The sequence below is a fragment of the Pagrus major genome, chromosome 11 (genome assembly GCF_040436345.1).
Source record: "Pagrus major chromosome 11, Pma_NU_1.0".
In the NCBI taxonomy this organism is placed as follows: Eukaryota; Metazoa; Chordata; class Actinopteri; order Spariformes; family Sparidae; genus Pagrus; species Pagrus major.
Window position 1 is genome coordinate 17111368 of NC_133225.1, and position 25266 is coordinate 17136633.

General features: G+C 42.8%; 1 protein-coding gene across 1 annotated transcript in view; it reads right to left on the reverse strand.

Moving 5' to 3' along the window:
• The window catches only part of obscna (obscurin, cytoskeletal calmodulin and titin-interacting RhoGEF a), a 38446-nt gene extending 14110 nt beyond the window's left edge, over positions 1–24336 (reverse strand). The window contains 52 exon segments of the mRNA XM_073476448.1: positions 59–217; positions 395–559; positions 718–819; positions 956–1115; positions 1210–1383; positions 1601–1683; positions 1814–2014; positions 2159–2271; positions 2519–2613; positions 2723–2795; positions 2894–5116; positions 5196–5497; positions 5499–5651; positions 5702–5972; positions 6241–6507; positions 6798–7141; positions 7180–7582; positions 7711–7977; positions 8237–8410; positions 8539–8805; positions 9071–9337; positions 9478–9744; positions 9861–10118; positions 10197–10475; positions 10648–10917; positions 12025–12291; positions 12383–12649; positions 12733–12999; positions 13201–13467; positions 13554–13820; positions 14252–14518; positions 15148–15174; positions 15284–15550; positions 15794–16069; positions 16190–16456; positions 17044–17313; positions 17412–17678; positions 17890–18156; positions 18291–18554; positions 18712–18984; positions 19553–19819; positions 19969–20235; positions 20392–20661; positions 20840–21106; positions 21193–21456; positions 21552–21818; positions 22066–22335; positions 22534–22800; positions 22895–22999; positions 23194–23355; positions 23940–24206; positions 24297–24336. Of these exon segments, the coding sequence (XP_073332549.1) occupies positions 59–217; positions 395–559; positions 718–819; positions 956–1115; positions 1210–1383; positions 1601–1683; positions 1814–2014; positions 2159–2271; positions 2519–2613; positions 2723–2795; positions 2894–5116; positions 5196–5497; positions 5499–5651; positions 5702–5972; positions 6241–6507; positions 6798–7141; positions 7180–7582; positions 7711–7977; positions 8237–8410; positions 8539–8805; positions 9071–9337; positions 9478–9744; positions 9861–10118; positions 10197–10475; positions 10648–10917; positions 12025–12291; positions 12383–12649; positions 12733–12999; positions 13201–13467; positions 13554–13820; positions 14252–14518; positions 15148–15174; positions 15284–15550; positions 15794–16069; positions 16190–16456; positions 17044–17313; positions 17412–17678; positions 17890–18156; positions 18291–18554; positions 18712–18984; positions 19553–19819; positions 19969–20235; positions 20392–20661; positions 20840–21106; positions 21193–21456; positions 21552–21818; positions 22066–22335; positions 22534–22800; positions 22895–22999; positions 23194–23355; positions 23940–24206; positions 24297–24336 (13830 nt within the window).
• Between the last annotated feature and the right edge of the window lie 930 nt (positions 24337–25266).

Genomic DNA, 25266 nt, shown 5'->3' on the forward strand with positions numbered 1-25266 from the left:
ACATGTGGACAGATGTGGTTTATTTTCTGTGCTTCTTCTACTGTAGAACAGATCTTACCTTCATTTTGTTCCTGAAGGTGTAGGTGTCACTGTTCATGCTGGTGTCTCTTTTCAGTTTACACAGCACAATACACTCCTTGAAGAGAAACACTTGTCTCTGGTGCCCTCTAGAGGACGTCTTAACTTCTGGAGTTTCCTCCCACACTGTGAAGACTCCCTGAAGGGAAGACGGCAAGTGAAGACGATATAGTATGTCTTTTTGACAATTAAAATTATTCAATTCAGCTCAAATGAAACAAAAAAACTTTCTATCAGCTTTTGCTCTCAACAATTTCACTAGCTGTGACAGAAACTGAGCTATTTCGCAGTGGACACGTCAGGCATCTGTAGTTACCTGTCGCACAGGCTCGCCCAAGGCGGTTAGAGGAGCCGGGTAGTTCTCGATGAGGGACACTTGGTGCAGGTTGTCAGACCTCCAGGGCAGACAGGACATCATCGAGAAGGCATCTTCCAAAAGACAGCAGCTCTGTCCACTTTTGGCTTTGTTCTTGATTAACTCCTGCCAATAAAAGTTATATTTACATCACAGGTATTCACCTGACACACAACAGTGAACTAAGCTTAAATATCTTAGTGTTAATATGAATCAAATATCTGCTTTGCAAATATTCAAATTGCTCTGTAATATTCCTGTGTGATTGAGAACTGTATGCTGACCTTCAGTAAAGCCTGGTAGGTCTGAATCCTCTCCACTGGTCGCTGGAGGAAGGTTAGGACATCCATGGCAGCAGCCTCAGGTTTACCAGACTCTGCTAACTCCTGAAATGTAATGAGCGACATATCAAAGAAATACAGCACATTAGATCAATGTAATAATGTTGCTCTTTAGCAACTTAGTTCCCACAATCTTGATTTTACATTCTCATGTTTAAATCCAAACAGATTTTGTGAGTACTTTGAAATACTGTTGAACAGCCTTGTCGGTGACGCAGGCCTCTGCTTGTGCTTGTCCCACCATGTAGTGAAGATACTTCTCAAAGTCCTCAGTCTGTTTGATCAGATGCATGGCCACATCGTCATCTGTGGCACATTCTCTCAGACCAGGAAGGAGGGACCTGGGAAGACATATTATTTTATAAGATAAATTACATATTCAAATGAGCATTATATTTAAGTACGATGCATTCTTTGTGTGCATGCGTGAATTACCTCTCATGCAGAAACACAATGTCCTTGATATTCCTGAAAATGATCTCTTTTTGGTTGAGGATGTTAATGGGGACGTGGCGGCTGGAGTCCAGATGATTTAGCTGTTGAGATGAGAACATCTTCATCTCCTTTACAAACTCCTCTTCTCCATCAATCAGGCCTTGGATCAGTTGGCTAAAGTGAAAGGGAATGTAGCATAGATTGGAAGAGATGCAAAAGAATTAGCTTTTTGTGATTAGAACAAATAAAGTGTGCAAGAAACCAAATAGTATAAATGTTTAAACAAAAACACAATTTTACAATAAACATCATTATCCACACAAAATATTAATGCCCAGTGATGTTTCTCTCTCTCTTTAACCCGACAGTATAAAATCTCAGAATGACGGACCTCAGAGCTCTTCTGTACTCTTCTCCTGTTGACCCGATTCCATCAAGATCCTCTTGAGGTGCTCTCAACTGCGGGAAGGTCTCCTGTTCAAAAGGCCACCATGTATTTATTATTAAAAGCCTTTTCATTTCTCATTCCTCGATTAAATTAATGTCTCTGACAGTATAACACTGCAGTCATATGATTATTGACATCTGGATTTACACATCCTACCTTCCTCTTCTTCTCCAGGTATGCCGGACACACCCATCCCTGTCGGGCAGGGTTGGTTTTGGTGGGTTTGGTCCTCACCAACCATTTGTCAGGATGAACAGAATCCAGGACCTCCACAAACTGTCCCTCCTTCAGAACAAAACTGTCCTTATTTCCGCTGTCTGGGCTGCAGTCAGCTCGAGCCACATACATTTCAAACGTCTGAGGTGAAAAGAGAAAACACATTTTTAAAGGCGTATACAATCAATGTTACTAAATTAAATAATTAAATCAATTATTTGCAGAGTACAACACAAGTCTGTAAAAACAGTGCATACATCTAAGATGCAGCAAAAAAAAAAGTACCTCTCGTCTGTCCTCTTCCCCTTCTGACTCTGATCCAGAGACGGTACTAGTTAAAGGTGTGTGTGTACGGTGGTGTTTAGGAGATGGTGTCCTCAGTCTGCCTTCATGGGCTCCTACAAAGTAGAGGCGAAGATAGCTAAATAGTCCTGATAGGAAACGTGATATCATCATTCTCTCAACTCTTAAATTATTTGATTATTTTAATTATTTCATATTGCATCATTACCCTTGTGCTCTCTCATATTTAGCTCGTTTTGCTCAGTGTTGTTCGTGTACCATTTTTTATTTTGTAACTTACGCGCTAAAACGTGCTATATACAAAAAGAAGAAAAGGAAAAAGAAGAAATCAACAATGCTGACCTTTGACTGACAGTCGTTTCTTAGGAGGTTGTGGAGGAGTCACCTGTTCTTTGTCATCTTTTGGAGGAACTTGGTCCTCTGCTTTTGTCACTTCCCTGTAACAGTATTCATCAATGTTTTGGGTATCTTTATGAGCACAGTATGTATAAATACATAGATTAGCATTTCAAATTCAGATATCAAAACAAAAATCTTCTCTCTGACCTCGGTACAGCTGGGACAGTCTCAACAGGTTCAAACATATCCGGAGCTGTGTCATAATCAGAGGGACTCGACACTGTTGAAAGCAGGGAGTCACATGCACAATACTGTAAAAACAAGTCCAGGGAAAACAATATTTTTGTGATTATAGTTAGAGATTAACATGTTACTCACTGGAGCTGGCAATGAGTGAGGATCCTCTCCTCTCTTGCAGGATCATCTGAGCATCCTGCTGCTCCGTCAGGTTGTAGGCCTCCCACAGAGAGACCCTTACACTTTCTACATAGCTCGTAGCACCTGTAGTCGAAGTTGGTATCTGAGTTTGGGTCTCAGGCTTTTGCGGGGCGAGCTGCAGAGGAGTTATGGCTGCGAGGGGTGGGTGCACAGGCTTCTGGACTATCGGAGCAGGCTTCTGAGGCTGTACCACTGTTACATTCCCGTTGTAGGAGGTCACACCAAACTTATTCACCACCTCACATGTATAGATTCCACTGTCATTGGTGGTCAGGTTTTTGATCACCAGTGTGCATACGCCATTCTCTGTCGTCTCGATACGGCATCGATGGTCATTAGCTATTTGTTGGCCATTTTTCAGCCAGCGCACTGTGCTGGGTTTTCCTTCTAAGATACACACTAGAGTGGCTGTACCATGAAGATCTGCATTCTGGTTCTTAAACACCTCTTTAAAGACTGGTCGCATGTCTTTGCGGGTTTTGTAGCCTTTGAAGGCAGCCTGGATCTTGACAGCAGCTTCTTGCAGTTGTGGCTCATCCTCAATGTTGATGTCAACCTCTGGTGTAGCATCTTCTGGTGGTTGTGCCCTCTGGGGTACACTGATTGGAGGAAGAGTGGAGGGTTGGCCAGGGGACTGGACGTCGCTGTTGGTCCCTGGTATCTCAGTCAAAGCCTCTAAGAAAGTTTCATCTTCAGAAATGTAGAGGAGAGGAATGTCTTCTGTTATCTTTGTTTGTTGTTCTACCTGTCTTCTCATTGGCTCGACCACCACTTTCATTTCCTGGTCCATGTCAGGTTCTTTTCTCATGGGTTTTACCGATTGTCTGATCGGCTGTTTGGCGTTTGCGTCCTTCTCTGCAACTTTCACAGGTTGCTTAATTTTCTCAGCTGTCTCAGTGTCTGTTGTAACTGATTGTTTCCTCTCAATTCTTGGTTTCTCTTCAACCTCATTCTTCAAAGACCCTTTTCGCTGTTTAACTGTCTGGTCATCTGTTGTTTTCACCACAACTCTGGTCACCTGTTGATCATCCTGATCTGTCTCTGTGTCCCTTGAATATTGTTTTTCCATTCCTCCCTTTGCTTTGCTTTTTGTCCTTACAGGTGGTTTTGGAGGGGCAACTTCAGCCTCGTTTTCTAAAGTCTTTTCTAGTTGTTTTTCTGACTGTTTGTCCACTACTTGTGTCAGTGGCTTTTTCTCTCCGGCTGTCTCTGTGGACACTTTCACGTTGTCTCTCTGCTTAAGGTCTTTTTCAGAATCATTCATAGTAGGCTTTACTGACTGAACAGCGATCTCCTCAGTTTCCTTTGGTGCATATTTAACTGGCTCATTTCCCTCTGTTACCTTTCCTTTAGATCTTACTGGTGGTTTAAAAGGTTCCTCTTCTGTTTTGTCTCCCTCAGCCTCCTTTACTGTAGACGTCTGTTCTTGTTGCTTTATTGTTTCTTTCACAAACCTTTCTTGGGGTTTCACTGGTTTTTCATTCTCGCTTTTCTTCCCCAGGACTGGTCCTGGAAGGTTTTCCTCCCTCTCAACTTTACTTGTTTTCTCTGAAGGCTTCCCTGGTTGTTTTGACCTCTGTTCAACTTCATTTTCCTTATCAAGACATATTAATGGCTGTTTCTTTTGTTCAAACACAGTGTCTCCCAGAACCTTGTCTGAACGACTTACGTTATGGTCAACCTTGACTAATTTCTCTAACTTTCTCTCTGGTTGTCTTATCTCCACCAGACCTTCTTTATCAGTTTCCAAAGGCTTTGCTGGCTCTTTCCCCTCCCTCTCAACCATATCTTTGTTCTCTAGTTTCATTGTCTTATCAACCTTCTTGGGCACCTCACTTTCTTTCTCCTTATGCCTCTCCAGTTGAGTTACATTCTGTACAACGTCTGCTTTCTCCGTATAACTTACAGGTTGGATGATCTTTTGTTCTTCATTATTCTCCCTCTGTAAAGACTGATTTAGGTCAAACATTGACTCCATATCTTTTTCTGAATTTGTAATAGATGAAATAGATGCTTTCCTATGAGCTCTCTTTTTGGGCTCTGGAGGGACAGGTTTGGCCTCTGCGAGGACAGGCGTCTCATTATCCGGAATAGACATTTGTTTAGAAACTGCACCCTTTGTCCGAGGCAGAATCGTGGGAGGCTCTACCTTTGGTGGAGTTGCTAAACAAGAGAAGGAAAAATATTTTGTTGACAAGTGATTTATGTGAAGTTTGCCAGTTAGGTATCAAGATGTACAAACCTTTCACTGTCACAGTCGCAGTGGTCTCTGCGCTTCCTGTTTGACAAGTGTAGCTTCCACTGTCCTCAGGTTTGAGCTCCTTGATGTGAAGCTGGAGGAGGCAGCCATCCTGCTTCATCTCATACTTCCTGCTGGATCTCAGCGGCAGCTTGTTCTTCTTCCACTGCACTGACAGTCCAGGTTTAGACAGCTCACAGCACAGGAAGGCTGTAGCTCCTTCCTCAGCATCTACACTTTGTAAATCTTTGTTGAAAAATGGAGCTAGCTCTATGTAGGTGGGACAGAGCAGATCAAAATATTGTTAGAAACACTAAATAGGTTAGGTTTTTGTGGTTTGATTTAGCTTCCAAACTAAATGTGCATGATAGGTGGAGTCTGCTACACTGGAACATTCAAAAAGTTCCCGACAGTTCACACAATAACGTTTAAGTATTTAAAAAATTATAGTATATCTTTCTCTAACTGATAATACAATGTAGTTTTCCATGCATACACCACATATGCACACACCTTTCACTGTCACAGTTGCAGTGGTCTCTGCACTTCCTGCTTGACATGTGTAGCTTCCACTGTCCTCAGGTTTGAGCTCCTTGATGTGAAGCTGGAGAAGGCAGCCATCCTGCTTCACTTCATACTTCCTGTTGGCTCTCAGTGGCAGCTTGTTCTTCTTCCACTGCACTGATGCTCCAGGTTTAGACAGTTCACAGCTTAGACAGGCTGAACCTCCCTCCTCAACCTCCACACTTTTTAAGCTTTCTTTGAAGAATGGTGGGAGCTCTAGGAAAAGGATGTTGATTGGAAAAACAATCATCTTCAGTGTAATTGGAAAATGATAAAAACTCAACCAAAAGAGGACACAATTGTATTTTAAATATATACAGTGTCAAGACTTTTCAACTATCTTATAATGCAAGTGGGTTTTCTATATGAACAGAATATGTATTAGAGGTTCTAGACAATCAAGTGCTTTACATTTTATTGTGTATTTGTGTTAATTGCTAATACTGAATTTTTCACTGCAATGTAAATTGTTAAACATACAAACCTTTCACTGTCACAGTTGCAGTGGTCTCTGTGCTTCCTGCTTGACATGTGTAGCTTCCACTATCCTCAAGTTTGAGCTCCTTGATGTGAAGCTGGAGGACGCAGCCATCTTGTTTCATCTCATACTTCCTGTTAGCTCTCAGTGGCAGCTTGTTCTTCTTCCACTGCACTGACAGTCCAGGTTTAGACAGCTCACAGCACAGGGAGGCTGTACCTCCCTCCTCAGCCTTCAGACTTTGTAGGTCTTTCTTGAAGAATGGAGGAAGCTCTGCGAAAAGGTGTTATAAAGATGGGGCAAATGTCATTAGCGTGTGTTTCTCATAATAACAATGGTGCTTTACACATTACACAAAGTGGACCAAACTTGGAAATAAATGTAATATTTTCATCGCGACTACCTTCATATACTTACATGGTAGATGGGTGGGAATTGCTGTTTTAGAAATTATGATCAGTCCCAGAAATTTTAGACGATAACAAAAACGTATCAACATTACTTGTCTGTGGCTTGAAAGTATGCTGACATAGTCAAATTTGCCATTCACCAAAGACACACACCTTTTACTGTCACAGTTGCAGTGGTCTCTGCATCTCCTGCTTGACATGTGTAGCTTCCACTGTCCTCTGGTTTGAGATCCTTGATGTGCAGCTGGAAGAGGCAGCCATCTTGTTTCATGTCATACTTCCTGTTAGCTCTCAGTGGAAGCTTGTTCTTCCTCCATTGTACAGATACTCCAGGCTTCGACAGCTCACAGCACAGGGAGGCTGTACCTCCCTCCTCAGCTTCTACTCCTTGTAAGTCTTCCTTGAAGAATGGTGGGAGCTCTGGGAAAATAAGTGAGGATTGGACAAGTTTAAGTCCGACGGGATAATGAAAACTAATCGGAGGAAGACCAAACTGTCTGTGATGATACTAGAGTATCAAGACTTGTCAGCAAACTTACAATGTAGATGGGACTGTAATAATAGCAGCTCAGTACATACCAGAAAGTCTCGACAATCATTACTTCTTCAAATATTGGTGTTTACTTGAATGCATGCATTGCTAACAATACATTTCTCGTCGGCAAACAAACCATTCACTGTCACAGTCGCAGTGGTCTCCACACTTCCTGCTTGACATGTGTAGCTTCCACTGTCCTCTAGTTTGAGATCCTTGATGTGGAGCTGGAGAAGGCAGCCATCTTGCTTTATCTCATACTTCCTGTTAGCTCTCAGTGGCAGCTTGTTCTTCTTCCACTGCACTGACACTCCAGGTTTAGACAGTTCACAGTGCAGTGAGGCTGTACCTCCCTCCTCAGCATCTACACTTTGTATATCTTTATTGAAGAATGGTGTGAGCTCTGCAAAAATTGGTATGGATTAAAAACATCAACTTAGGACAATCTCATCTAAGTACATTAAATTTATTGTGCGGTTAAATGAACACAAGGCAAACTAGGAGCAATTGTTCACTACCAAATACACACACCTTTCACTGTCACAGCTGCAGTGGTCTCTACACTCTCTGCTTGACATGTGTAGCTTCCACTGTCCTCAGGTTTGAGCTCTTTGATGTGCAGCTGGAGGAGGCAGCCATCTTGTTTCATGGCATACTTCCTGCCGGCTCTCAGTGGCAGCTTGTTTTTCGTCCATTGCACTGACACACCAGGCTTTGACAGCTCACAGCACAGAGAGGCTGCACCTCCTTCCTCAAACTCCATACTTACCAAGTCTTTCATGAAGAATGGAGGAAGCTCTGGGAAAATAGTCAAGAAAAAAAAAAACAGAATTGTACATCTATACTTTACTGGGAGCCGTGCTTAAATCCTCACCATAACATAGTTTGTACAGGTTTTTTGGAAAACCCATTTTCGAAGTGGGTGGTTTAGCAGACTAGGACAACATAATGATTATCAGACAGACCAGAGAAGTACAGCAAAGCATTGTACAATAAAGCAGATCTAGTTTGAATACAACCGGTCATAATAAAGTCAAAATTCTCCAAATACACACACCTTTCACTGTAACAGTTGCAGTGGTCTCTGCACTTCCTGCTTGACATGTGTAGCTTCCACTGTCCTCAAGTTTGAGCTCACTGATGTTGAGCTCGAGGAGGCAGCCATCCTGCTTCATCTTCTTCACCTCTGCCTTCACACTCTGCAATTCTTCTTTGAAAAATGGAGGTACCTCTGTGGAATATACAATGTTTAGAGATGATCAGATCAGATGATAATAAGTATTTTTTTGAAAATGTTTAATCATGATTTACAGCTTGCTGAAACTGAAATCCACTTTTCAAAATTCAAAACACACAAACCTTTTACTGTCACAGTTGCAGTGGTCTCTGCACTTCCTGCTTGACATGTGTAGATTCCACTATCCTCAGGTTTGAGCTCCTTGATGTGAAGCTGGAGGATGCAGCCATCCTGCTTCGTTTCATACTTCCTGCTGTCTCTCAGTGGCAGCTTGTTCTTCTTCCACTGCACTGACGCTCCAGGTTTAGACAGTTCACAGCACAGGGAGGCTGCACCTCCCTCCTCAGCCTTAATGTTCTGCAATTCTTCTTTGAAATATGGAGGGAGCTCTGGGAAAGATAGATGCAATAAGACTAATGAAGTAAAATGCTTTTGGTGGAAGAAAGAGACAACTCTAGGCATTAGCAAGTAAGGCCCAAATAAGTAGAAGAAATTAATGCTTCTGTAGCCTACTTATGTGAAAGATGATTAGTGTTCATCTCATATTATATCAAATCATACCAAAATCATTGAAAAATTATTAAGATTAGTTTTCTATGATTGAGATCTTGCTGACACATGGAATTTGCCATGCACATCTCTTCATACACACACCTTTCACTGTCACAGTTGCAGCAACCTCTGCATTTCCTGCTTTACATGAATAACAGCCACTGTCATCAGGTTTGAGCTCCTTGATGTGGAGCTGGAGAAGGCAGCCATCTTGTGTCATTTCATACTTTCTGCTGGCTCTTAGTGGCAGCCTGTTCTTCTTCCATTGCACTGACACTCCAGGCTTAGACAGCTCACAGTGCAGGGAGGCTGTGGATCCCTCCTCAGCCTCCACGCGTCTTAACTCTGTCTTGAAGAATGGTGGAAGCTCTGTGAAAAAGGGTTGGGTAGGACAAAATTATACAGAGGCACGAAGTGTGAGGATGCTGATACAGTAACATTTGCAGTAAATTGTATTTTGTAATAGTTTAATGCAAGCAGAGCAATAATTCACTGCCAAATGCACACACCTTTCACTGTCACAGTTGCAGTGGTCTCTGCACTTCCTGCTTGACATGAGTAGCTGCCGCTGTCCTCAAGTTTGAGCTCCTTGATGTGAAGCTGGAGGAAACAGCCATCCTGCCTCATCTCTTGCTTTCTGCTGGCTCTCAGTGGCACGTTGTTCTTCTTCCACTGAATCGGCACTCCAAGTTTAGAGAGCTCACAGTACAGAGAGGCTGAACCTCCTTCCTCAACCTCCACACTCTGCAATTCTTCTTGAAAGAATGGAGGGAGCTCTGGGAGAGAAAGAACAGGAAGTGAGACATTTGGTGTATGATAGATTAATTTGTCAAATCTTATGTTGTTTCCCTTAGTATTACAAGGGAAGAGAGGCAAACGTCACAGTATCTACCTGTTACAGTAAGTTTGGCACTGCTCTGTACATCTCCTGTATCACAAGTGTATATGCCAGTATCCAGGGGATCCACATCATAGATAAGTAATAGGTTGACTTTTCCCTCGTTACGTATCTCATATTTATCACCATTTCGGAGCGGGATGTGGTTGCGCTTCCAGGCAACCGGAGAAGTAAAATCGGAGGTTGTGCAGGACAAAGTGGCTGTCTCTCCTTCCATAATGACAACGTCTTTAGGCTTCTCCTCAAATAAAACTAGAAAATGAAATCAAATGCCCGTTAAGAGTGTATGGTTCAGAGGAAATCTTTTCATCTTCACCAAAATCTGCTCACCTTTGGCCTTCGGAACAACTAGCAGTTGTGCAGAGGTCCTCTCCTCCCCGACCACAAATGCCACGGTACCCGTCTCCTCAGGCGTTGTCATGGTGAGCACCAGTCTATGCTTGCGACCCTGGCACGTCATCTGGTTCATCTCGTTCTTCTGCAGAGGACTGGAGCCAAGCCACCAGACACCCTCACTCACTTCTGCATGGCTCAGCTCACACACAAACTCTGCATCCTGACCTGCTGTCACCGTCATGTCTTTCAGCTCTGTAACAATCCGCACGCGCTCTGTGGAGGGAGAGGAAGCTATATACAGCTGGTGTTTTAGAGATGGAGATGGAATGAGATATTTTTTACAACAACTTGAGATGAGAATGGTGGAGTTATTCATGCCCCATTTCTTGTGCTGTAAACGATTTAACTAAATATATCAGTAAATAACTAACATATCTATCCTTACCCCTCACAATCAGTTTGGCAGTGGTCTTCTTGCCTCTGCTGATACAGCAAAACTCCCCAGCATCCTCAAGACACAGTTTCTTGATCTCCAGGGTGTGAGTAGGGCCTTTCTTCTTTAAAATGTATCGCCCTCCTTCTTCCACCACAGTGTTGTCCTTCTTCCAGGTGACAGGGACGTTAGCACTGGAAACTTCACAAGACAGCAGCACAGATTTCCCCTCCATCACCGCTTGGCTCTCCAGTTCCTTCTCAAAGAAGACGGATGCCGCCGCTTGTAAAAGAAGGAAACAGAGACGGCATGTTACAAAAGTTGAATCTCCAACTAGAATAAAAAATACTAACATCAATATCATAACAAGATAAGGATTACTGAGCAATAAACATGAGCTCTAATGAATCAGTAGGGTTCGTTGGGCAAGGAGGCAGCCATCCTGCTTCATTTGGTTGAGGTGAGGCTTATTTTGAATTATTTTATATAGTAATCTGCTGATTATTTTTTCCATTAATCAATTGATTGTTTGATTTGTAAAAAATCTCAGAATAGTGAGAAATGCCATCATAATTACTCAGAGCCCGAAGTGGCTCCAACAGATAGTCAACATTGTTAAAAATGAATTAAAATTACTAAAATAATTAAAAAGAAAAGCAGCAAATCTTCACATTTGTGAAGCTGAAACCATAACAGTATTTTACATGAAGAATGGCTTAAACAAATACTAAAATAGTTTAATTTTCAACAAATGAATTAGTCGACGAATCATTTCAGCTGTACTTCTATATGCTGGTAGTTTAATTCATAACAACACATTATTATAGTAATTGTAGTGAAGTAAAAAGTACAATATTTCTCTCTGAATTGTAGTGGAGTGGAAATATAAAGTGGCATGAAAAGACTCAAATACAGTCAAGTACCTGCACTTAAGTACAGTACTCGAGTAAATGTACATAGTTATATTCCATCTCTGTTTATTATTAAGTGAATACAGAGCTCATATTAAGTGTGTGATTTGTTCTCATTACTCTCTGCAAGCATACATTGAGCTCAGGACAAAGGTTAATGGGGATTGATGACTCCTCCCCTGAGTCTTATTGAATTGTAGACTACAAGTAGATGTCGAGGTCTATAAAATACACTATAATAATGTCATATATAAGCAGCAGCATTGTTTGGAAATGAGCAGTACAGCAACAGCTTGAGCAAGAGTAAAAGAGTTAGCAGAACACTGATCTTGAATAGACCGCCTTATTGCAAAAGGTGCATTGGAAATATGTTGCTGTGAGAAACGTATGTAATGTGTGTGTTATGTGGGGATGTAGCAGCTGAACTAGCTCACAGGCTTCACGTGTAAGAAACACAAAATGGCAGCAAGTCAAATACCTCTCACGTTCACTTCAGCCGTTGTCTTCTGCTCTCCTAAGACGCAGCTATACTCTCCGACGTCTTCGGGCTGGATGTTTTTGATGTGCATCTCAGCTATCTTCCCTCTCTGCGTCATCTGATATCGTCCCCCATGATAGAGCTGGTCCTCGGCCTTAAACCACTGCACAGGCACCCCGGCCCTGGACAGTTCACAGCAAAGGGACACGTTGCCTCCTTCGCGGGCCTCCTGGTTCTTCAGACCCATGTTAAAGGACAGGGGGATAGCTGTGGAAAAAACAAGTTGATGTCAGTTCTCAATTTCTGAAAAGTTTAAAAATGCAAAAACACACAAACAGCATTTACAATCTTCCCTTACGTGTAATGGTGACATTGGCTGTGGTCTTGGCGTCACCGTAGATGCAGCTGTAAAGTCCGCTGTCCTCCAGCTGTGTGTTTTTGATGGTCAGCTCCATGACACTGGTTCGATTTTTAATTTGGTACTTGAAATTATTCTTCAGCAGCTCTTGTCCTTTCCTCCACTCCACAGCAAGCCCGGGTTTAGACAGCTCGCAGCTCAACGACACATTGTTCTCCTCCTCCACCTGTTGGTTCCTTAACTTTGTCTTGAATGTGATGGGAGGAGCTGCAAGGAGGAGAACCGAGGACTAGTTATTCTCTAAAAAGAGATTTCCTAATCATGTTTTCAGTGTGGGATCTCTATCTTACCTTTGACGGTGAGCTCAGCAGTAGATTGGCTGTCGTTAGTCTTGCAGGTGTATTTCCCAGCATCGCTCTCCTCTACATTGTTGATGATGAGCTTAGTAAGACATCCCTCCTGTTTCATCTCATATTTGTATCCAGGTTTGAGGATGACTCTGCCTTTCCTCCAGTCCACTGGAGCTCCAGGTTTGGAAAGCTGGCAGCAGAAAACTCCACTGTCTCCTTCCTTCAGCTCCAGGTTGGCCACCTCTTTTTTAAATGTTACAGGAATTGCTGAGAATAAACAAATGAAGCAAAATCTGAAATTAGAAATGGTTCAGTTTTCTGCACAATTCCAAATTGTTTCTTTTTAGATCTACTATAGCAGCCATGTTTACTTTGCAGGTGTTTTTGTTACTTAACCTCACTGTGGTCAAGTAACAAAACCACCAGCTGAACAGTGTCTTTCCATGTAATGGCTGTAGTGAAGCCTACCTCTAACTTTGACGTCAGCTGAAGTCACAACAGTGCCGACAGAACAGCTGTACTCCGCAGCATCTGTGAGAGTAAGATTTCTGATCAGCATCTCAGCCACCCTGCCTTCTTGCTTCATCTGATATTTTTCTCCCTCCTTCAGGAGTTGAGCGTCTTTCCTCCACTCCAAAGAGACTCCTGGTTTAGAAAGCTCACATCGCAGAGTCATGCTGCCCTCCTCCACAGCTTCCTGGTTCTTCAACTTTTGCTTAAAAGTCACTGGGATCGCTGAGGAGGGATAACCCAGACAGACGAGAAGTTACCAAAGAATAATGATGCTACTATATAACATACACATATATAATGGCTCTCACCGGTGATGATGATGGTTGCAGTAGTTTTGATGTCATCACAAACACAGCTGTATGTGCCACTGTCCTCAGGCTGGCTCTTCCTGATGAGGAGCTCAAGGGTGGAGCCGCTCTGCTTCATCTGGTATTTCTCTCCGTTGGTCAACACATCGTCTCCCCTCTTCCACTGCGCTAGAGGGCCAGGCTTTGAGAGCTCACAGCAGAGTGTCACTCCATTGCCCTCCTGTACCTGAATATTCTTCAGTTCTTGAAGGAATCTGATGGGCCGTTCTACAAAAGACCCGGGAGGAGAAATATTAAAACGAGATGAAAACATTTCATGTGAAGAAATACTGTTTTTTCTGCTCTCTAGTCAAGTAAACACAACCACAGGTCATGAAAGCTGTCACATTTACTGTACATGAAGTGAGTTTAGATGTTTCGACATCAGCACCAGTGGTTTCTTTGGAATAAACTCAAACTGTAACTGAACTGTAACATTTGCAGCCAAAGGAATAACAGAAACAGGAATCAGAAACCTTATCAAGAAAGAGATGACAATGCAAGCCACACTGTTCTTCAGGAAATTACAATGGTAATGGTGTCACCTATGTTAGTGCCTCTATTTACCTGTTTATATTTTATCTTGTAATATACTTTGTATTTATAAGAACTCTGAGTACGATCAGAAGCACTAAAACAAAACAGTGCAATTTACTTACCATTCACAATGACAGTAGCTTTTGTCATCTGTTCTCCACATATACAGGTATAATCTCCAGTGTCATCCAGACTGACATCCGCAATCTTCAGGTCCACCTGCAGCTCCTTCTTCCTCATCTGGTATTTGACTCCATTTTTCAACAGCTCTGTTCCTTTCCTCCACTCCACCGCAGGGGCAGGTTTGTTGAGCTCACAGCGCAGAACCACACTGTTGCCCTCCGTCACCTCCTGGTTGACAAGCGGCATCTTAAAACTTGGCGGTAATTCTGTCAATCAGAGAAAAATCTTGGATAAATGACAAATAGCTGCATTTATATGTCCAAAGTGCTTTAAAATTTGAACCAATGAACCGAAGAGCTGAAGAGGAAACAGGGTAACAATGATCATGCAACTGAATTCAGTGGAAAGATTTCCTTGTCTTTCATATGACAAGGAACATAGTAAATGTAACATGGATGTAGGTGACATGGCAGGCATGAATGGTTGAATGGATTATCCTGTATGATAATCCGTTAAAGGTAATGAGTTAAATTTTCTATCCCAATGGGACATGGTAAAGTCATTTTTCTGGCACAAACTATTGACAATGCACTATGCTCAAAAAATGAAAAACACTACAGCTAATGCTGGAGTTTAGTTTGAGAACTGTCAGGGATGTATCTATTTCCTAAACATCCCATATGACGTGAATCTACATCCCATCTTTTCACCCAGCTTAGTGTGATATACAGTACACACAAGAGTACTGTGAATTTTAGCCATAAGCATTTTGGGTGACAAGGTATGGAACAATAATTTCTCCATTGAGCTAAAGTGAAATGACATAATGGATCTCACACAGTAATAATACCCACTGGATCTATTTTGTTTTTTATTGTACTAAATCAGAGCTGACCTCTTTGACGTCTGCGCTCAGGTGACTCTGTTGAATACATTAGGAAAATTCAAAAAAAGAAGAAAAACTTTGTTGAACAGGATAATGAAGCCAACATACTGCATGTAGGGGGAGTTGTAACATAAATGTCTCTTACCTCGGACCGTGAGCTCAGCAGTTGATTGGCTGTCTTTCGTCTTGCAGGTGTATTTCCCAGCATCGCTCTCCTCTACGTTGTTGATGATTAATTTAGTAAGACGTCCCTCCTGCTTCATCTCATATTTCTGTCCAGACTTCAGGATCACTCTGCCTTTCCTCCAGTCCACTGGAGCTCCAGGTTTGGAGATCTCACAGCAGAAAACTCCACTTTCTCCTTCCTTCACCACCAGGTTCTGGATCTCTCGTTTGAATGTCACAGGAAGTGCTGTTGTGGATATATTAAATGTATTATTGAATTCATTAATTGCATTGATTTACAATCTGCCATGTCTTCTCTCCTCTTTTGTTGCAATATACACGGCAGGCACTAACACTTTGCTGCTTCCACTTTTCTTAGAGACATAAAATACCTCATGCTTTGGTACATTTATAATATTTATATATGATTATTATTTTAAATGTACTGCAAAGCCAGTGTGTTCTCATTGGTCTTTGCAAGCAAACTTACGTTTTACTTTCACTACAGCTGTGGTTTTCTCATCTCCTGTGATGCAGCTGTACTTCCCTGCATCCTCTGGCTGGACGTTGAGAATGGTCATCTGAGCCGTCTTTCCTTCAAGCTTCATCTGATACTTTCCTCGAAACGTCTCCTCAGACAGCACCTCAGCATCTCTCTGCCACTGCACCGGGACTCCCTTCTTTGACAGCTCACAGTGTAAAGTCACATTATTCCCTTCTTCAGCCTCCTGGCTCTTCAGGCTCACTTTAAATGTGGCGGGAACAGCTGTTGAACCAAACACAGATACTGTTTTTAGAGGTAGCTTCATACACTTCTAAAAAGCAAAGAATAACAAAGAAACAATAGATCATGCTTCATTTCACACATGGGACTCATTAAACATACCCACAACTTTAACAGTGGCCTTTGTCCTCTGCTCTCTACACACACAGGTGTAGACGCCACTGTCCTCTGGATCAGCATCTCTGATGATCAACTCCAGGGCAGAGTGACTCTGCTTTATCTGGTACTTGTCTCCATTCTCCAGCAGATCTCCCCCAAGCCTCCACTCCACTGGGACACCAGATTTAGAGATCTCACAATACAGTGTGATAGTGTGTCCTTCCTCCACTTGGATGTTCTTCAGCTTTTGCTTGAAGGTGATGGGAAGAGCTGAAAGAGGAAGATGAACTATCTACTATCATATATTCAGTTTTTAAATAGTCAGCTCTGCACTGGCTGCATGATTTCAATGTATATTGGACACTGTAATTCTTCTCTTTTCAGTTTGCAACCTGTCAAATGGTGATCAGTCAACTTTATTTTACAAGTCCTACATATTTCTTTTGATTTTGTTTACTGCGACAAAAGAAGCTTTCATGTACAGTCGGTGAGGCTCATGTGCATATTGTACAGAAAAGTTATCTAATTTAATTTGATTATTTTTTTATGTTGTATGTCTGAAGTGCTTAGGTGGGTGCACAAGCTCGACAGTTTGCTGTAAAGCTCCAGAAATGGTTTGTGGACAATGAAATTTCACCCAACTTTCCACTGGCATGGGGGCGAGTAGCTATTGACTGAATTTTTATTTTTGGGTGAACTTTTCTTTTAGTGTGAGTAACCAGTTTGTTATTGTACAAGGATTGCTACTTCATTAACTTATGCTCCTATCTGATTCTGTCTTTTCTCAATATGACTTCCTACAAAGCAAAACAAAATTAGATAGACTTAATGAAATGCCGTCAATAATGAGTACCTACCATTAACAGTCAGAGTTGCAGTGGTCTCTATGTTTCCACAGATGCATGTGTATATATCGCTGTCCTCAAGTATCACATCAAAGATCCTCAGTTCAATCAGCGTGTCTCTCTGCCGCATGTGATATTTCTCTCCATTCCTAATGACTTCATCCCCCCTCTTCCTCCACTCCACACTGTGGCCAGGTTTTGACAACTCACAACGGAAAGCCGCAATGCTGCCTTCCTCAATCAGCACGTTCCTCAGCTTCTGCTTGAAGGTGACTGGGAGAGCTGAGGGTGATGATGAATTATTGACGGTTATCAACATTATTTGTCACATTGGATTTAAAACCTGAAACCCATCCGCCAATTGATAAATCTCATCCTACCAGTGATTTTGACAGTGGCAGATGTCATCTGATCAGCACACACACAGCTGTAGAGCCCACTGTCCTCAGGCACAGACTTCCATATCATGAGCTCCAGGGTGGTTTCCCTTTTCCTTATCTGGTGCTTAACACCATTCTTCAACAGCTCAAGTTCCTTCCTCCATTGTACCGGAATCCCTGGTTTAGAAAGCTCACAGCGCAGTGTGACATTGCTTCCCTCCTCTGTTTGCATGTTCTTTAACTGCTGTACAAATGTGATGGGGATAACTGGAAAACAAGAGGTGACAATTTGTATTAAATACAGTTAGGAGTGAGGTGGAAATGGTGAAACTGTGCACAGATGTATGGGCATAAATACAGAAACCTTTTACCCTATATTTGTTAAAAAGCCATAAAATTGACTTGCAAATACTATGTGTTCGGTATAATTAGGTTCGGTAAAAATGCACTTGAACACAGAAAAAAGTTAATGACATACCATGTACTTTGAGGCTCGCTGTAGTGCGGTGATCTCTGCACTGACAGGTATATTCTCCTGAGTCATCAGGCTTCAGGGCTTTGATGGTTAGGGAATTGATTGTCTTCCTCTGTTTGATTATATACTTGTCTCCAGGCCTGATACCCTCAAAACCTTTCCTCCAGTGGAACTGGACCCCAGGTAGAGAGTATTCACAGGTCAGGGTCACAGTCTCCCCCTCTCTGGCCTCCAAGGTCTGTAGAGCCTGGGTGAACTCTGCTGGAATGGCTAAAAACAAGATTAAGAGGACAAACAATCAGCATTTTATCTGTATAATCCACAATCCTATAATCACATCCCCTGCTATTTAATAAAAAGCAAGAGTGAGAAAAAGCAGCCCTGCAATAAAATGCCATTCATACCTTTGACAGATACAACAGCCCTAGTTGTAACAGATCCAGCACTGCACTCATACACTCCGGCATCGTTGTTGCAAACCTCCCGAATTGTCAGCCGTGCCTCACAGCCGTTACGACTGGCAAAATACCTTGAGGAGTTCCACATCAGGCAGCCATCTTTGTACCAAAGGATGTGACATGGCTTGGAGGTCACACAAGACAAAACCAAACCACCTCCCTCAAAAGCCTCACAGTCTTCTAGTGCTTGTATGATGGTGGGACGCCTCTCTAGTAACAGGGAGAAATGAAGCCAAATCAAGACCAAGTGAGATGTGACATAAAAATATCCCCTCACACACACACACACACACACACACACACACACACACACACACACACACACACACACACACACACACACACATATAACAGATTAAAGCCTCACCTCTAACCAACAGCGAGGCATATGACCTTTTGTCCCCTGCTGAAAATGAGATGGTGCCAGTGTCTTTGCGGGCGAGCTGCCTAAATGTGAGGGTGTGGTAGCCTCCAGGCACCATCTGGATCTCATTGAGCTGATTGGTGTAGAGCAGAGTCTCGTCTAGGTACCACTTGACTCCGACGTAGTCACTAGGACAAATTCGACATCTGAATGTGACAGTGTCGCCCTCTAGACACTCAACATCCTCCAATTCATCCAGGATCAACACCCTCTGACCTGAGAGATATATGAAAAAGATGGAAAGGTCAAAAATCACATAAACGTCATACCCAGTGGGTACTAACAGCCTTCATGAACATTCTGAGTATTTTCCTGAGCATTACAGTCAATAATGATAAAACCTGAGCATTACTTTTAAGGGGTCGTTTTGGCAACCACAGAACGGACTACTATTGTTCTGACATGCTGTACCCCTTTAATAAAATCTTGCAAACATAATATATATTATATAGATTCAATAACTGAGGCCCTAGAAATCTACACTTCAGAGGTAGTATTATTTCTATATCATTGGACAATTGTTATTCAAGGTGAATGCATTGTCAATAAATCGGTAAAAGAATAGGTAAATAAATGTTTAAAAATTAAGAGAAATAATTAAAAGAAGTGAATAAATGGAGAGTTACAGTAACTTCTGTCAAATGTCAGCTACTGCACATATATTCCTTCATTTTATTGTTATTTGTTTTGAATTAAATCAATGTATCATTCCATTAGATATCCCAGAAATTCTCCTACAAGGAACTCACCACAGTGATGTAATACTCAGTAACTGTTCTCTCACCTTGCACAGTCAGCTGCGCCCGGCTCTGCATTGTGCCGACATCACAAATGTAAATATCTGTGTCCAGTTTTTCTAGACAGGTGATGGTCAGCGACAGCACCACACCCTTCTGCCTGATGACATACTTCCTACTGGACTTCAGCTCCAGCATGCCCTTCAGCCAGGTCACCCGCTTGGCTGGCCGCCTAGTCTCACACTCCAGGGTCACTTTACCCTTTTCCTCGGCTCGTGTATCCTTCAACTCCCTTGCAAATGTGTGCTGGAGTTCTGAGAGGAATAATGAAGTTTAGAAAACTGAGCCAAGCTTCACTTTTATTACTGCAGTCAAGAGCAGCACTGATTTGCACAACACCACAGTAAAGAGCACTACATAGTGTACTCATCATCTTACATTTATTTTGAAAGCCCTCACCTACCTCTGATCTCCAACTTGGCACGCGAGGCTACACCTTCAGCCTCACAGCAGTAATCTCCAGAGTCTCTGATGGTGGCATTCTTGATCACCAATCTCGCCAGGTTCTTCTCCACACTCATCTCATACTTAGGACTCTGCCTGATCAAATGGCCATCTTTTAGCCAACGAATGGTGGCGTCTGGTTTGGTGATCTCACAGCTCAGCTCTGCGTCCTCACCTGGCACCGCCTTCACATTTAACAGGTCCCTGAAGATGTGCACTGGCTTCTCTAAAGGAGGGAGAATGCATTCACTCACATTCAGTTTTTTTTCTTTTTCCACCAAATAGCAAATTTCAAAATAAAATACAGGAGCAGGTATCTTCACATACACAAACACAGATTAAACAGAGCTGATCATTTTATCTGAGACAGTCAGGTTATTACCTTTAACAAAGAGCATGGTCCTACAGCTTAGGTCTTTAATTGTGAAGACCACGTCTCCAGCGTCGGACAGAATAGCATCTCTAATGGTCATCTTATACTTGCGGCCATCGTTGATAACCTGGATATGGCTATTGGTGACCACCACCTGGCCATTGATGGTCCAGGAGGGCTCATCATCAAGGTCATGAGAGAGGTGACACTCAAAAGTGCAGCTTTCGCCCTCCAGGACAGATGTTGTCTTCATACGCTGAACAATAGTGATGTGTAAGTCTGCAGAGAGATACAACAATTACAGTAAATATCGGTCTCAGTTTTAAGAAATATTATCTGAGGTTCCTTCTATCATTCTATCAATAACTTGGTGGAACTGTCGTCAAAAGGCAGACAGATAATTTTAGCACAACACTTGATTTTCAAACAACAAAATAACTTTTTTCCTACTACTCACCATGTACAGTAACTTTAGCCTTGGTCTGGCTAGTGCCCAGGTCACAGGTGTACTGTCCAGCATCCTCCTTGCTCAGAGAATGGATTATCAGCGCCATGGACTTCCCAAACTGGAGCAACTCATGTTTATCATCAGCGGTGAGGACCATTCCATCCTTCTTCCAAACAGGGGTCACAGTCTCCTTGGATATTTCACACTGTAGGCAGACTTCCCCTTGCTCTTCTCCTACTGCATCCTCCAGAGACCGCAGGAACACTGCAGGGCGCTCTGGAGCAAAGAATATCATTCATTGTATGCATGTTTAAGTATCAGTGAAAGTCACAAATCACACATCTGTTTTACCCCCAGCTGACCTTTGACCTTTAAGATGGTTGTCTCCGTGAGAAGGCCTGCTTTGAAGGTGACCCTGCTCTCCTGTGGCCGCATCTTCTTGATTGCGAGGCTGTGCATAGTGCCCATGTGCTGGATCCTGCTGATGGCGTTGGAATAGAGGCGAACATTGTTGAGGAGCCATTCCACGTTCGCGACCACGTAGTTGAGCTCACAGGTGAATCTGGCAATGCCATCCTCCTCGATTTCCACTGGCTCAAGGTGCTTAACCAACTTCAGTGTTCGCACTACAAGAAAATTGGAAATAAATTATGCTATATCATCAACTGAACTAACATAAAAAAGTCTGAAAAAAATGACTATCTTCTAAAAAATAAACTACCTTCTACCGAAACTTGTGCGGTACTCTGTGAACCCCCAGCCATGCAGTGGTACTGTCCTGCATCCATCCCTATCAAGCCATGAATGGTCAGCTCTGCCCGCTTCGCTTCCCTCTTCATGCTGTACTTGTTTGATGTCTTCAGAGCCGTGCGACCTTTAAACCACCGCACCACTCTGGGAGAGGGGGCAAACTCACAGCTCAGAGTCACAGAGCTCTTCTCCTTCGCCTCAATGTCGTCCAAGTGTCGGGCAACCTGAAGGGGTCGCTCTAGAGGTGGAGAGATGTAAAGCTGCTTAATGAGACACTCCTCTTATAAATTCATTCAATAATACATGCAGTCCAAACTGGATTGAGAGGCTGATTGGTTCCTTCTGACTTTTATATTGTTACTTTACAATAAGAACAATTTACTACCATTTCATATTTCTTTTAGATCAAGAGAAATTAAAATTCTATGGCAACTTCAAATTGCTCTTTCCACAGTCCTTCTTCTGAAGAGGTTTAGTCAGCTCACCCTTGACAGTGAGCTGAGCAGTGGAACGACTCTTGCCAGCTACAAAGACCACAGGGCCAGACATGGAGCTTTCTGTGGAGGTGAGACAGAGGCTGTGGACGGTGCCCTCCCTGTCGATGTTCACTGCTGCACTGGGCTCCAGCACCTCACCGTTCAGGGTCCATCGGGGAGGCCTCCCCGATCTCAGGCTGGTCTCCACATGGAACAGCGCTGGCTCTGGCTCCATCACATCCACTGAGCTCATCCCCCGCACTATGCTGATAGCCTGCTCTGCATGAACAGCCATAACACACATTACCACTACTGACACAACTCCTAACTCATTATATTATTAAAAACACTCTTGATTGTATAATTTGTTCATTAGAAACACAATGGTCAGTATTTGAAAAGTGTATGTGCATAAATGCAAAACATACAATACTGTAGGCCATGTTGACATAATTACTGTGACAACAGACATCTCACCCTCCACCAGAAGCTGACAGGATGTTTTGTCATCTCCTGCATCACAGGTGTAAGTGTCCTCATCTGAAGAGCAGACGTCATCGATGGTAAGCTGCCTGTAGATATCTTGGCTGATTAGTTGGTACTTCTTACTCGGCAGAAGCTCCCTCCTGTTCTTGTACCACCTGACCTGAGCATTAGGTCGCGATACCTGGCACTCCAGCAGACCCCGGTGGCGATACATGGCTATCTTGACCCTCAGAGGACGCACTATTTGGACTGGGAGCTCTGTAGAAGGGAGGACCAGGCTGTGAACCTTAAGTGACCAAATGGTTAAAGACATCATTTCCTCCATAAATCCGTAATAGGTCTGATGGCTCACCTTTAACTGTGAGAGTTGCATATGAAGAGACACGCTCTGCAGTGAATCTGATCTCTCCAGCATGCTCTGGCCTGACTGACTTGAAGAACAGGGTGTGAGATTTACCTGCAATCACATTAAATCAAAATGTACTGTATTTAACCAGGTTTTATATTTTCTTTTTTTATATATTTTACACCTATTAACTGCCCGGTACAACCACTATGACACTCAAACGCAGCTTCTTAAAGCAAGCACTTTGGAGCATGTACACCTTTTAGGCTTTTGTTTCCTTAAAACCCATGTGTTTGGTCTCTTACCCTGGTGTCTGATCTTGATGTTGTCCCCCTGTCGAATGCGGCAGTCATCTCTGTACCAACGACCATCCACATCAGCGTGGTTGACCTCACACAGGAAGTTCACGATTTGACGCTCCATCGTGTCAACATCCTCCAGCTCCTTCACTATGTGAATGTCCCTAGCTGCCAGAAGAAAATCAAACCATGAATGTAAACTCAGTTCAATCAACCGAACAGAACTTGTTGAATCTGCTTATTAGATCGGTCTATAATAGCCTTGTACTGATTCTTTGACAGGACTGGTAAGTGTTTGAGTGTTTCTAGGTGCTGTATCGTAGGCGACGTTTCACCTCTCATCCAAGAGGCTTCTTTAGTTCTAACTAACTGGAGAGGACCTTCATGTGGGTTTCTAAGGCTAAGTGAGCCCAGGTGTTCTGGTGTTCTGGGCTCACCTAGCCTTAGAAACCCACATGAAGGTCGGTTTGACCAACGACCCACAAGTGTCCCTAACGACTCTGAAACTCAGAGCTCACACATGTCCTTAACGACTCTGTAAGAACATACCCACATAGAGTTTAAAAAGCCTGCAGCTCCTCTCCAGTTAGTAAGAACTGAAGAAGCCTCTTGGCTGAGAGGTGAAAGGCCTTCAAGAAACTGAAACAAGTCCAGTTGCCTACCTGAGTCTCTGTTGAGTGCTGAGTTTAGTCAAACAGACACATAATGAAAGACTTTGGCCATGGAAGAAGCAGTCTATTCCATCACCTTACCTCTGACACTGAGTCTGCCTGAGGTCTGAATGCCGTTGGTCTGGAACGAGAACAGGCCTGCATCTCCCAAAGCCACCCGGTTCAGTATGAGGGAGTGTTTCTTCCCATGTGTGCTGATGCGACAGTGTGGCTTGGACTTGAGCTGATTCCCATCCCTGGTCCACACACCCTCGATATAGGCCAGGTTGAGAGTCACCTCAAAGGAGCAGCTATCACACTCAGACACCTCCACATCCTCCAAACCCTTCACCACCTGCAGACGGTTCTCTGGCACGCAAACACACAGCATTAGGGATTCAAGAGCTCATTACAGAAACTACACTGAAATTTCCAACTATGTGTGAGAAGTGAACTTACTTGCAGCAGCTACTATTCCTCCAGGTATATTGTCTCCCATGCCTCCTGCTCTTCTCTCAGTGTGATTGGAAAATCTTGTTTGCTTTATACCACAGTTATCATACACCGGCTACAACTACAATATGATGAAAAAATATATATGTAATGGCCTGGCTCAGAAGATAACTCATAATCTCTTCTATTGTTGTTGTAAAGGATACTCAGTTCTTTAATAAAACCATCAGCTTCCACCAACTCATTCACACCTCATTCACGCTTAGAGCCAATCAGCTGCTTTCAGGTCAATGCTGTTTTATGAATAACCTGTTGCAATATATGCCCTGTGTTTGTTTTGAATAACACTACATTTCACATGCCGATCAAATTCCTCTCAGGCTAATAATGATATAAATCATCACTTGCAAAATGGCAACATGGTCAAAATGGATACACATGACATCTACCTCATATGGTTGATCCCTGTGATAGCATGCCAGTCCTCCTCAGTAATGAAGAGTGGAGTAATCTCTGTCACTTCACTCGGCTGAGCTCAGCACCACCAATATAGACTCAGCTGTGATGCCACCTCTATGAGGCTGAATACACTGAACTGAGAAGCTTTAAAAAATAAACAAGAGGCCAAATGAGAACTGCCTATTACTGAAATAGTTGATATGATATGTGAGATCATGAAACGCTTTTCGACGGCTGGCTCCTCCCACTATCATTAAAGCCATGGGGTTGTCTAAGTATGCAGAGAGGAGGGTCTTCTATCTCCTTACCTATCAGCTAAAATGCGTCACACAACAGCAAAGAATTTGCAAACCATCATCTAACTCTAAGTCCAATGAGGTCCTCCCATAGACAGCATGTGAAATGAATAAATGTCATGGAAATAAAACAAACTCTTTAAATAAGTTGAGCAAATTCACAAAAGCTTACAGCGAAAAACAGCATGCACCCATTAAATCTAATTTCCATTCACACCAAA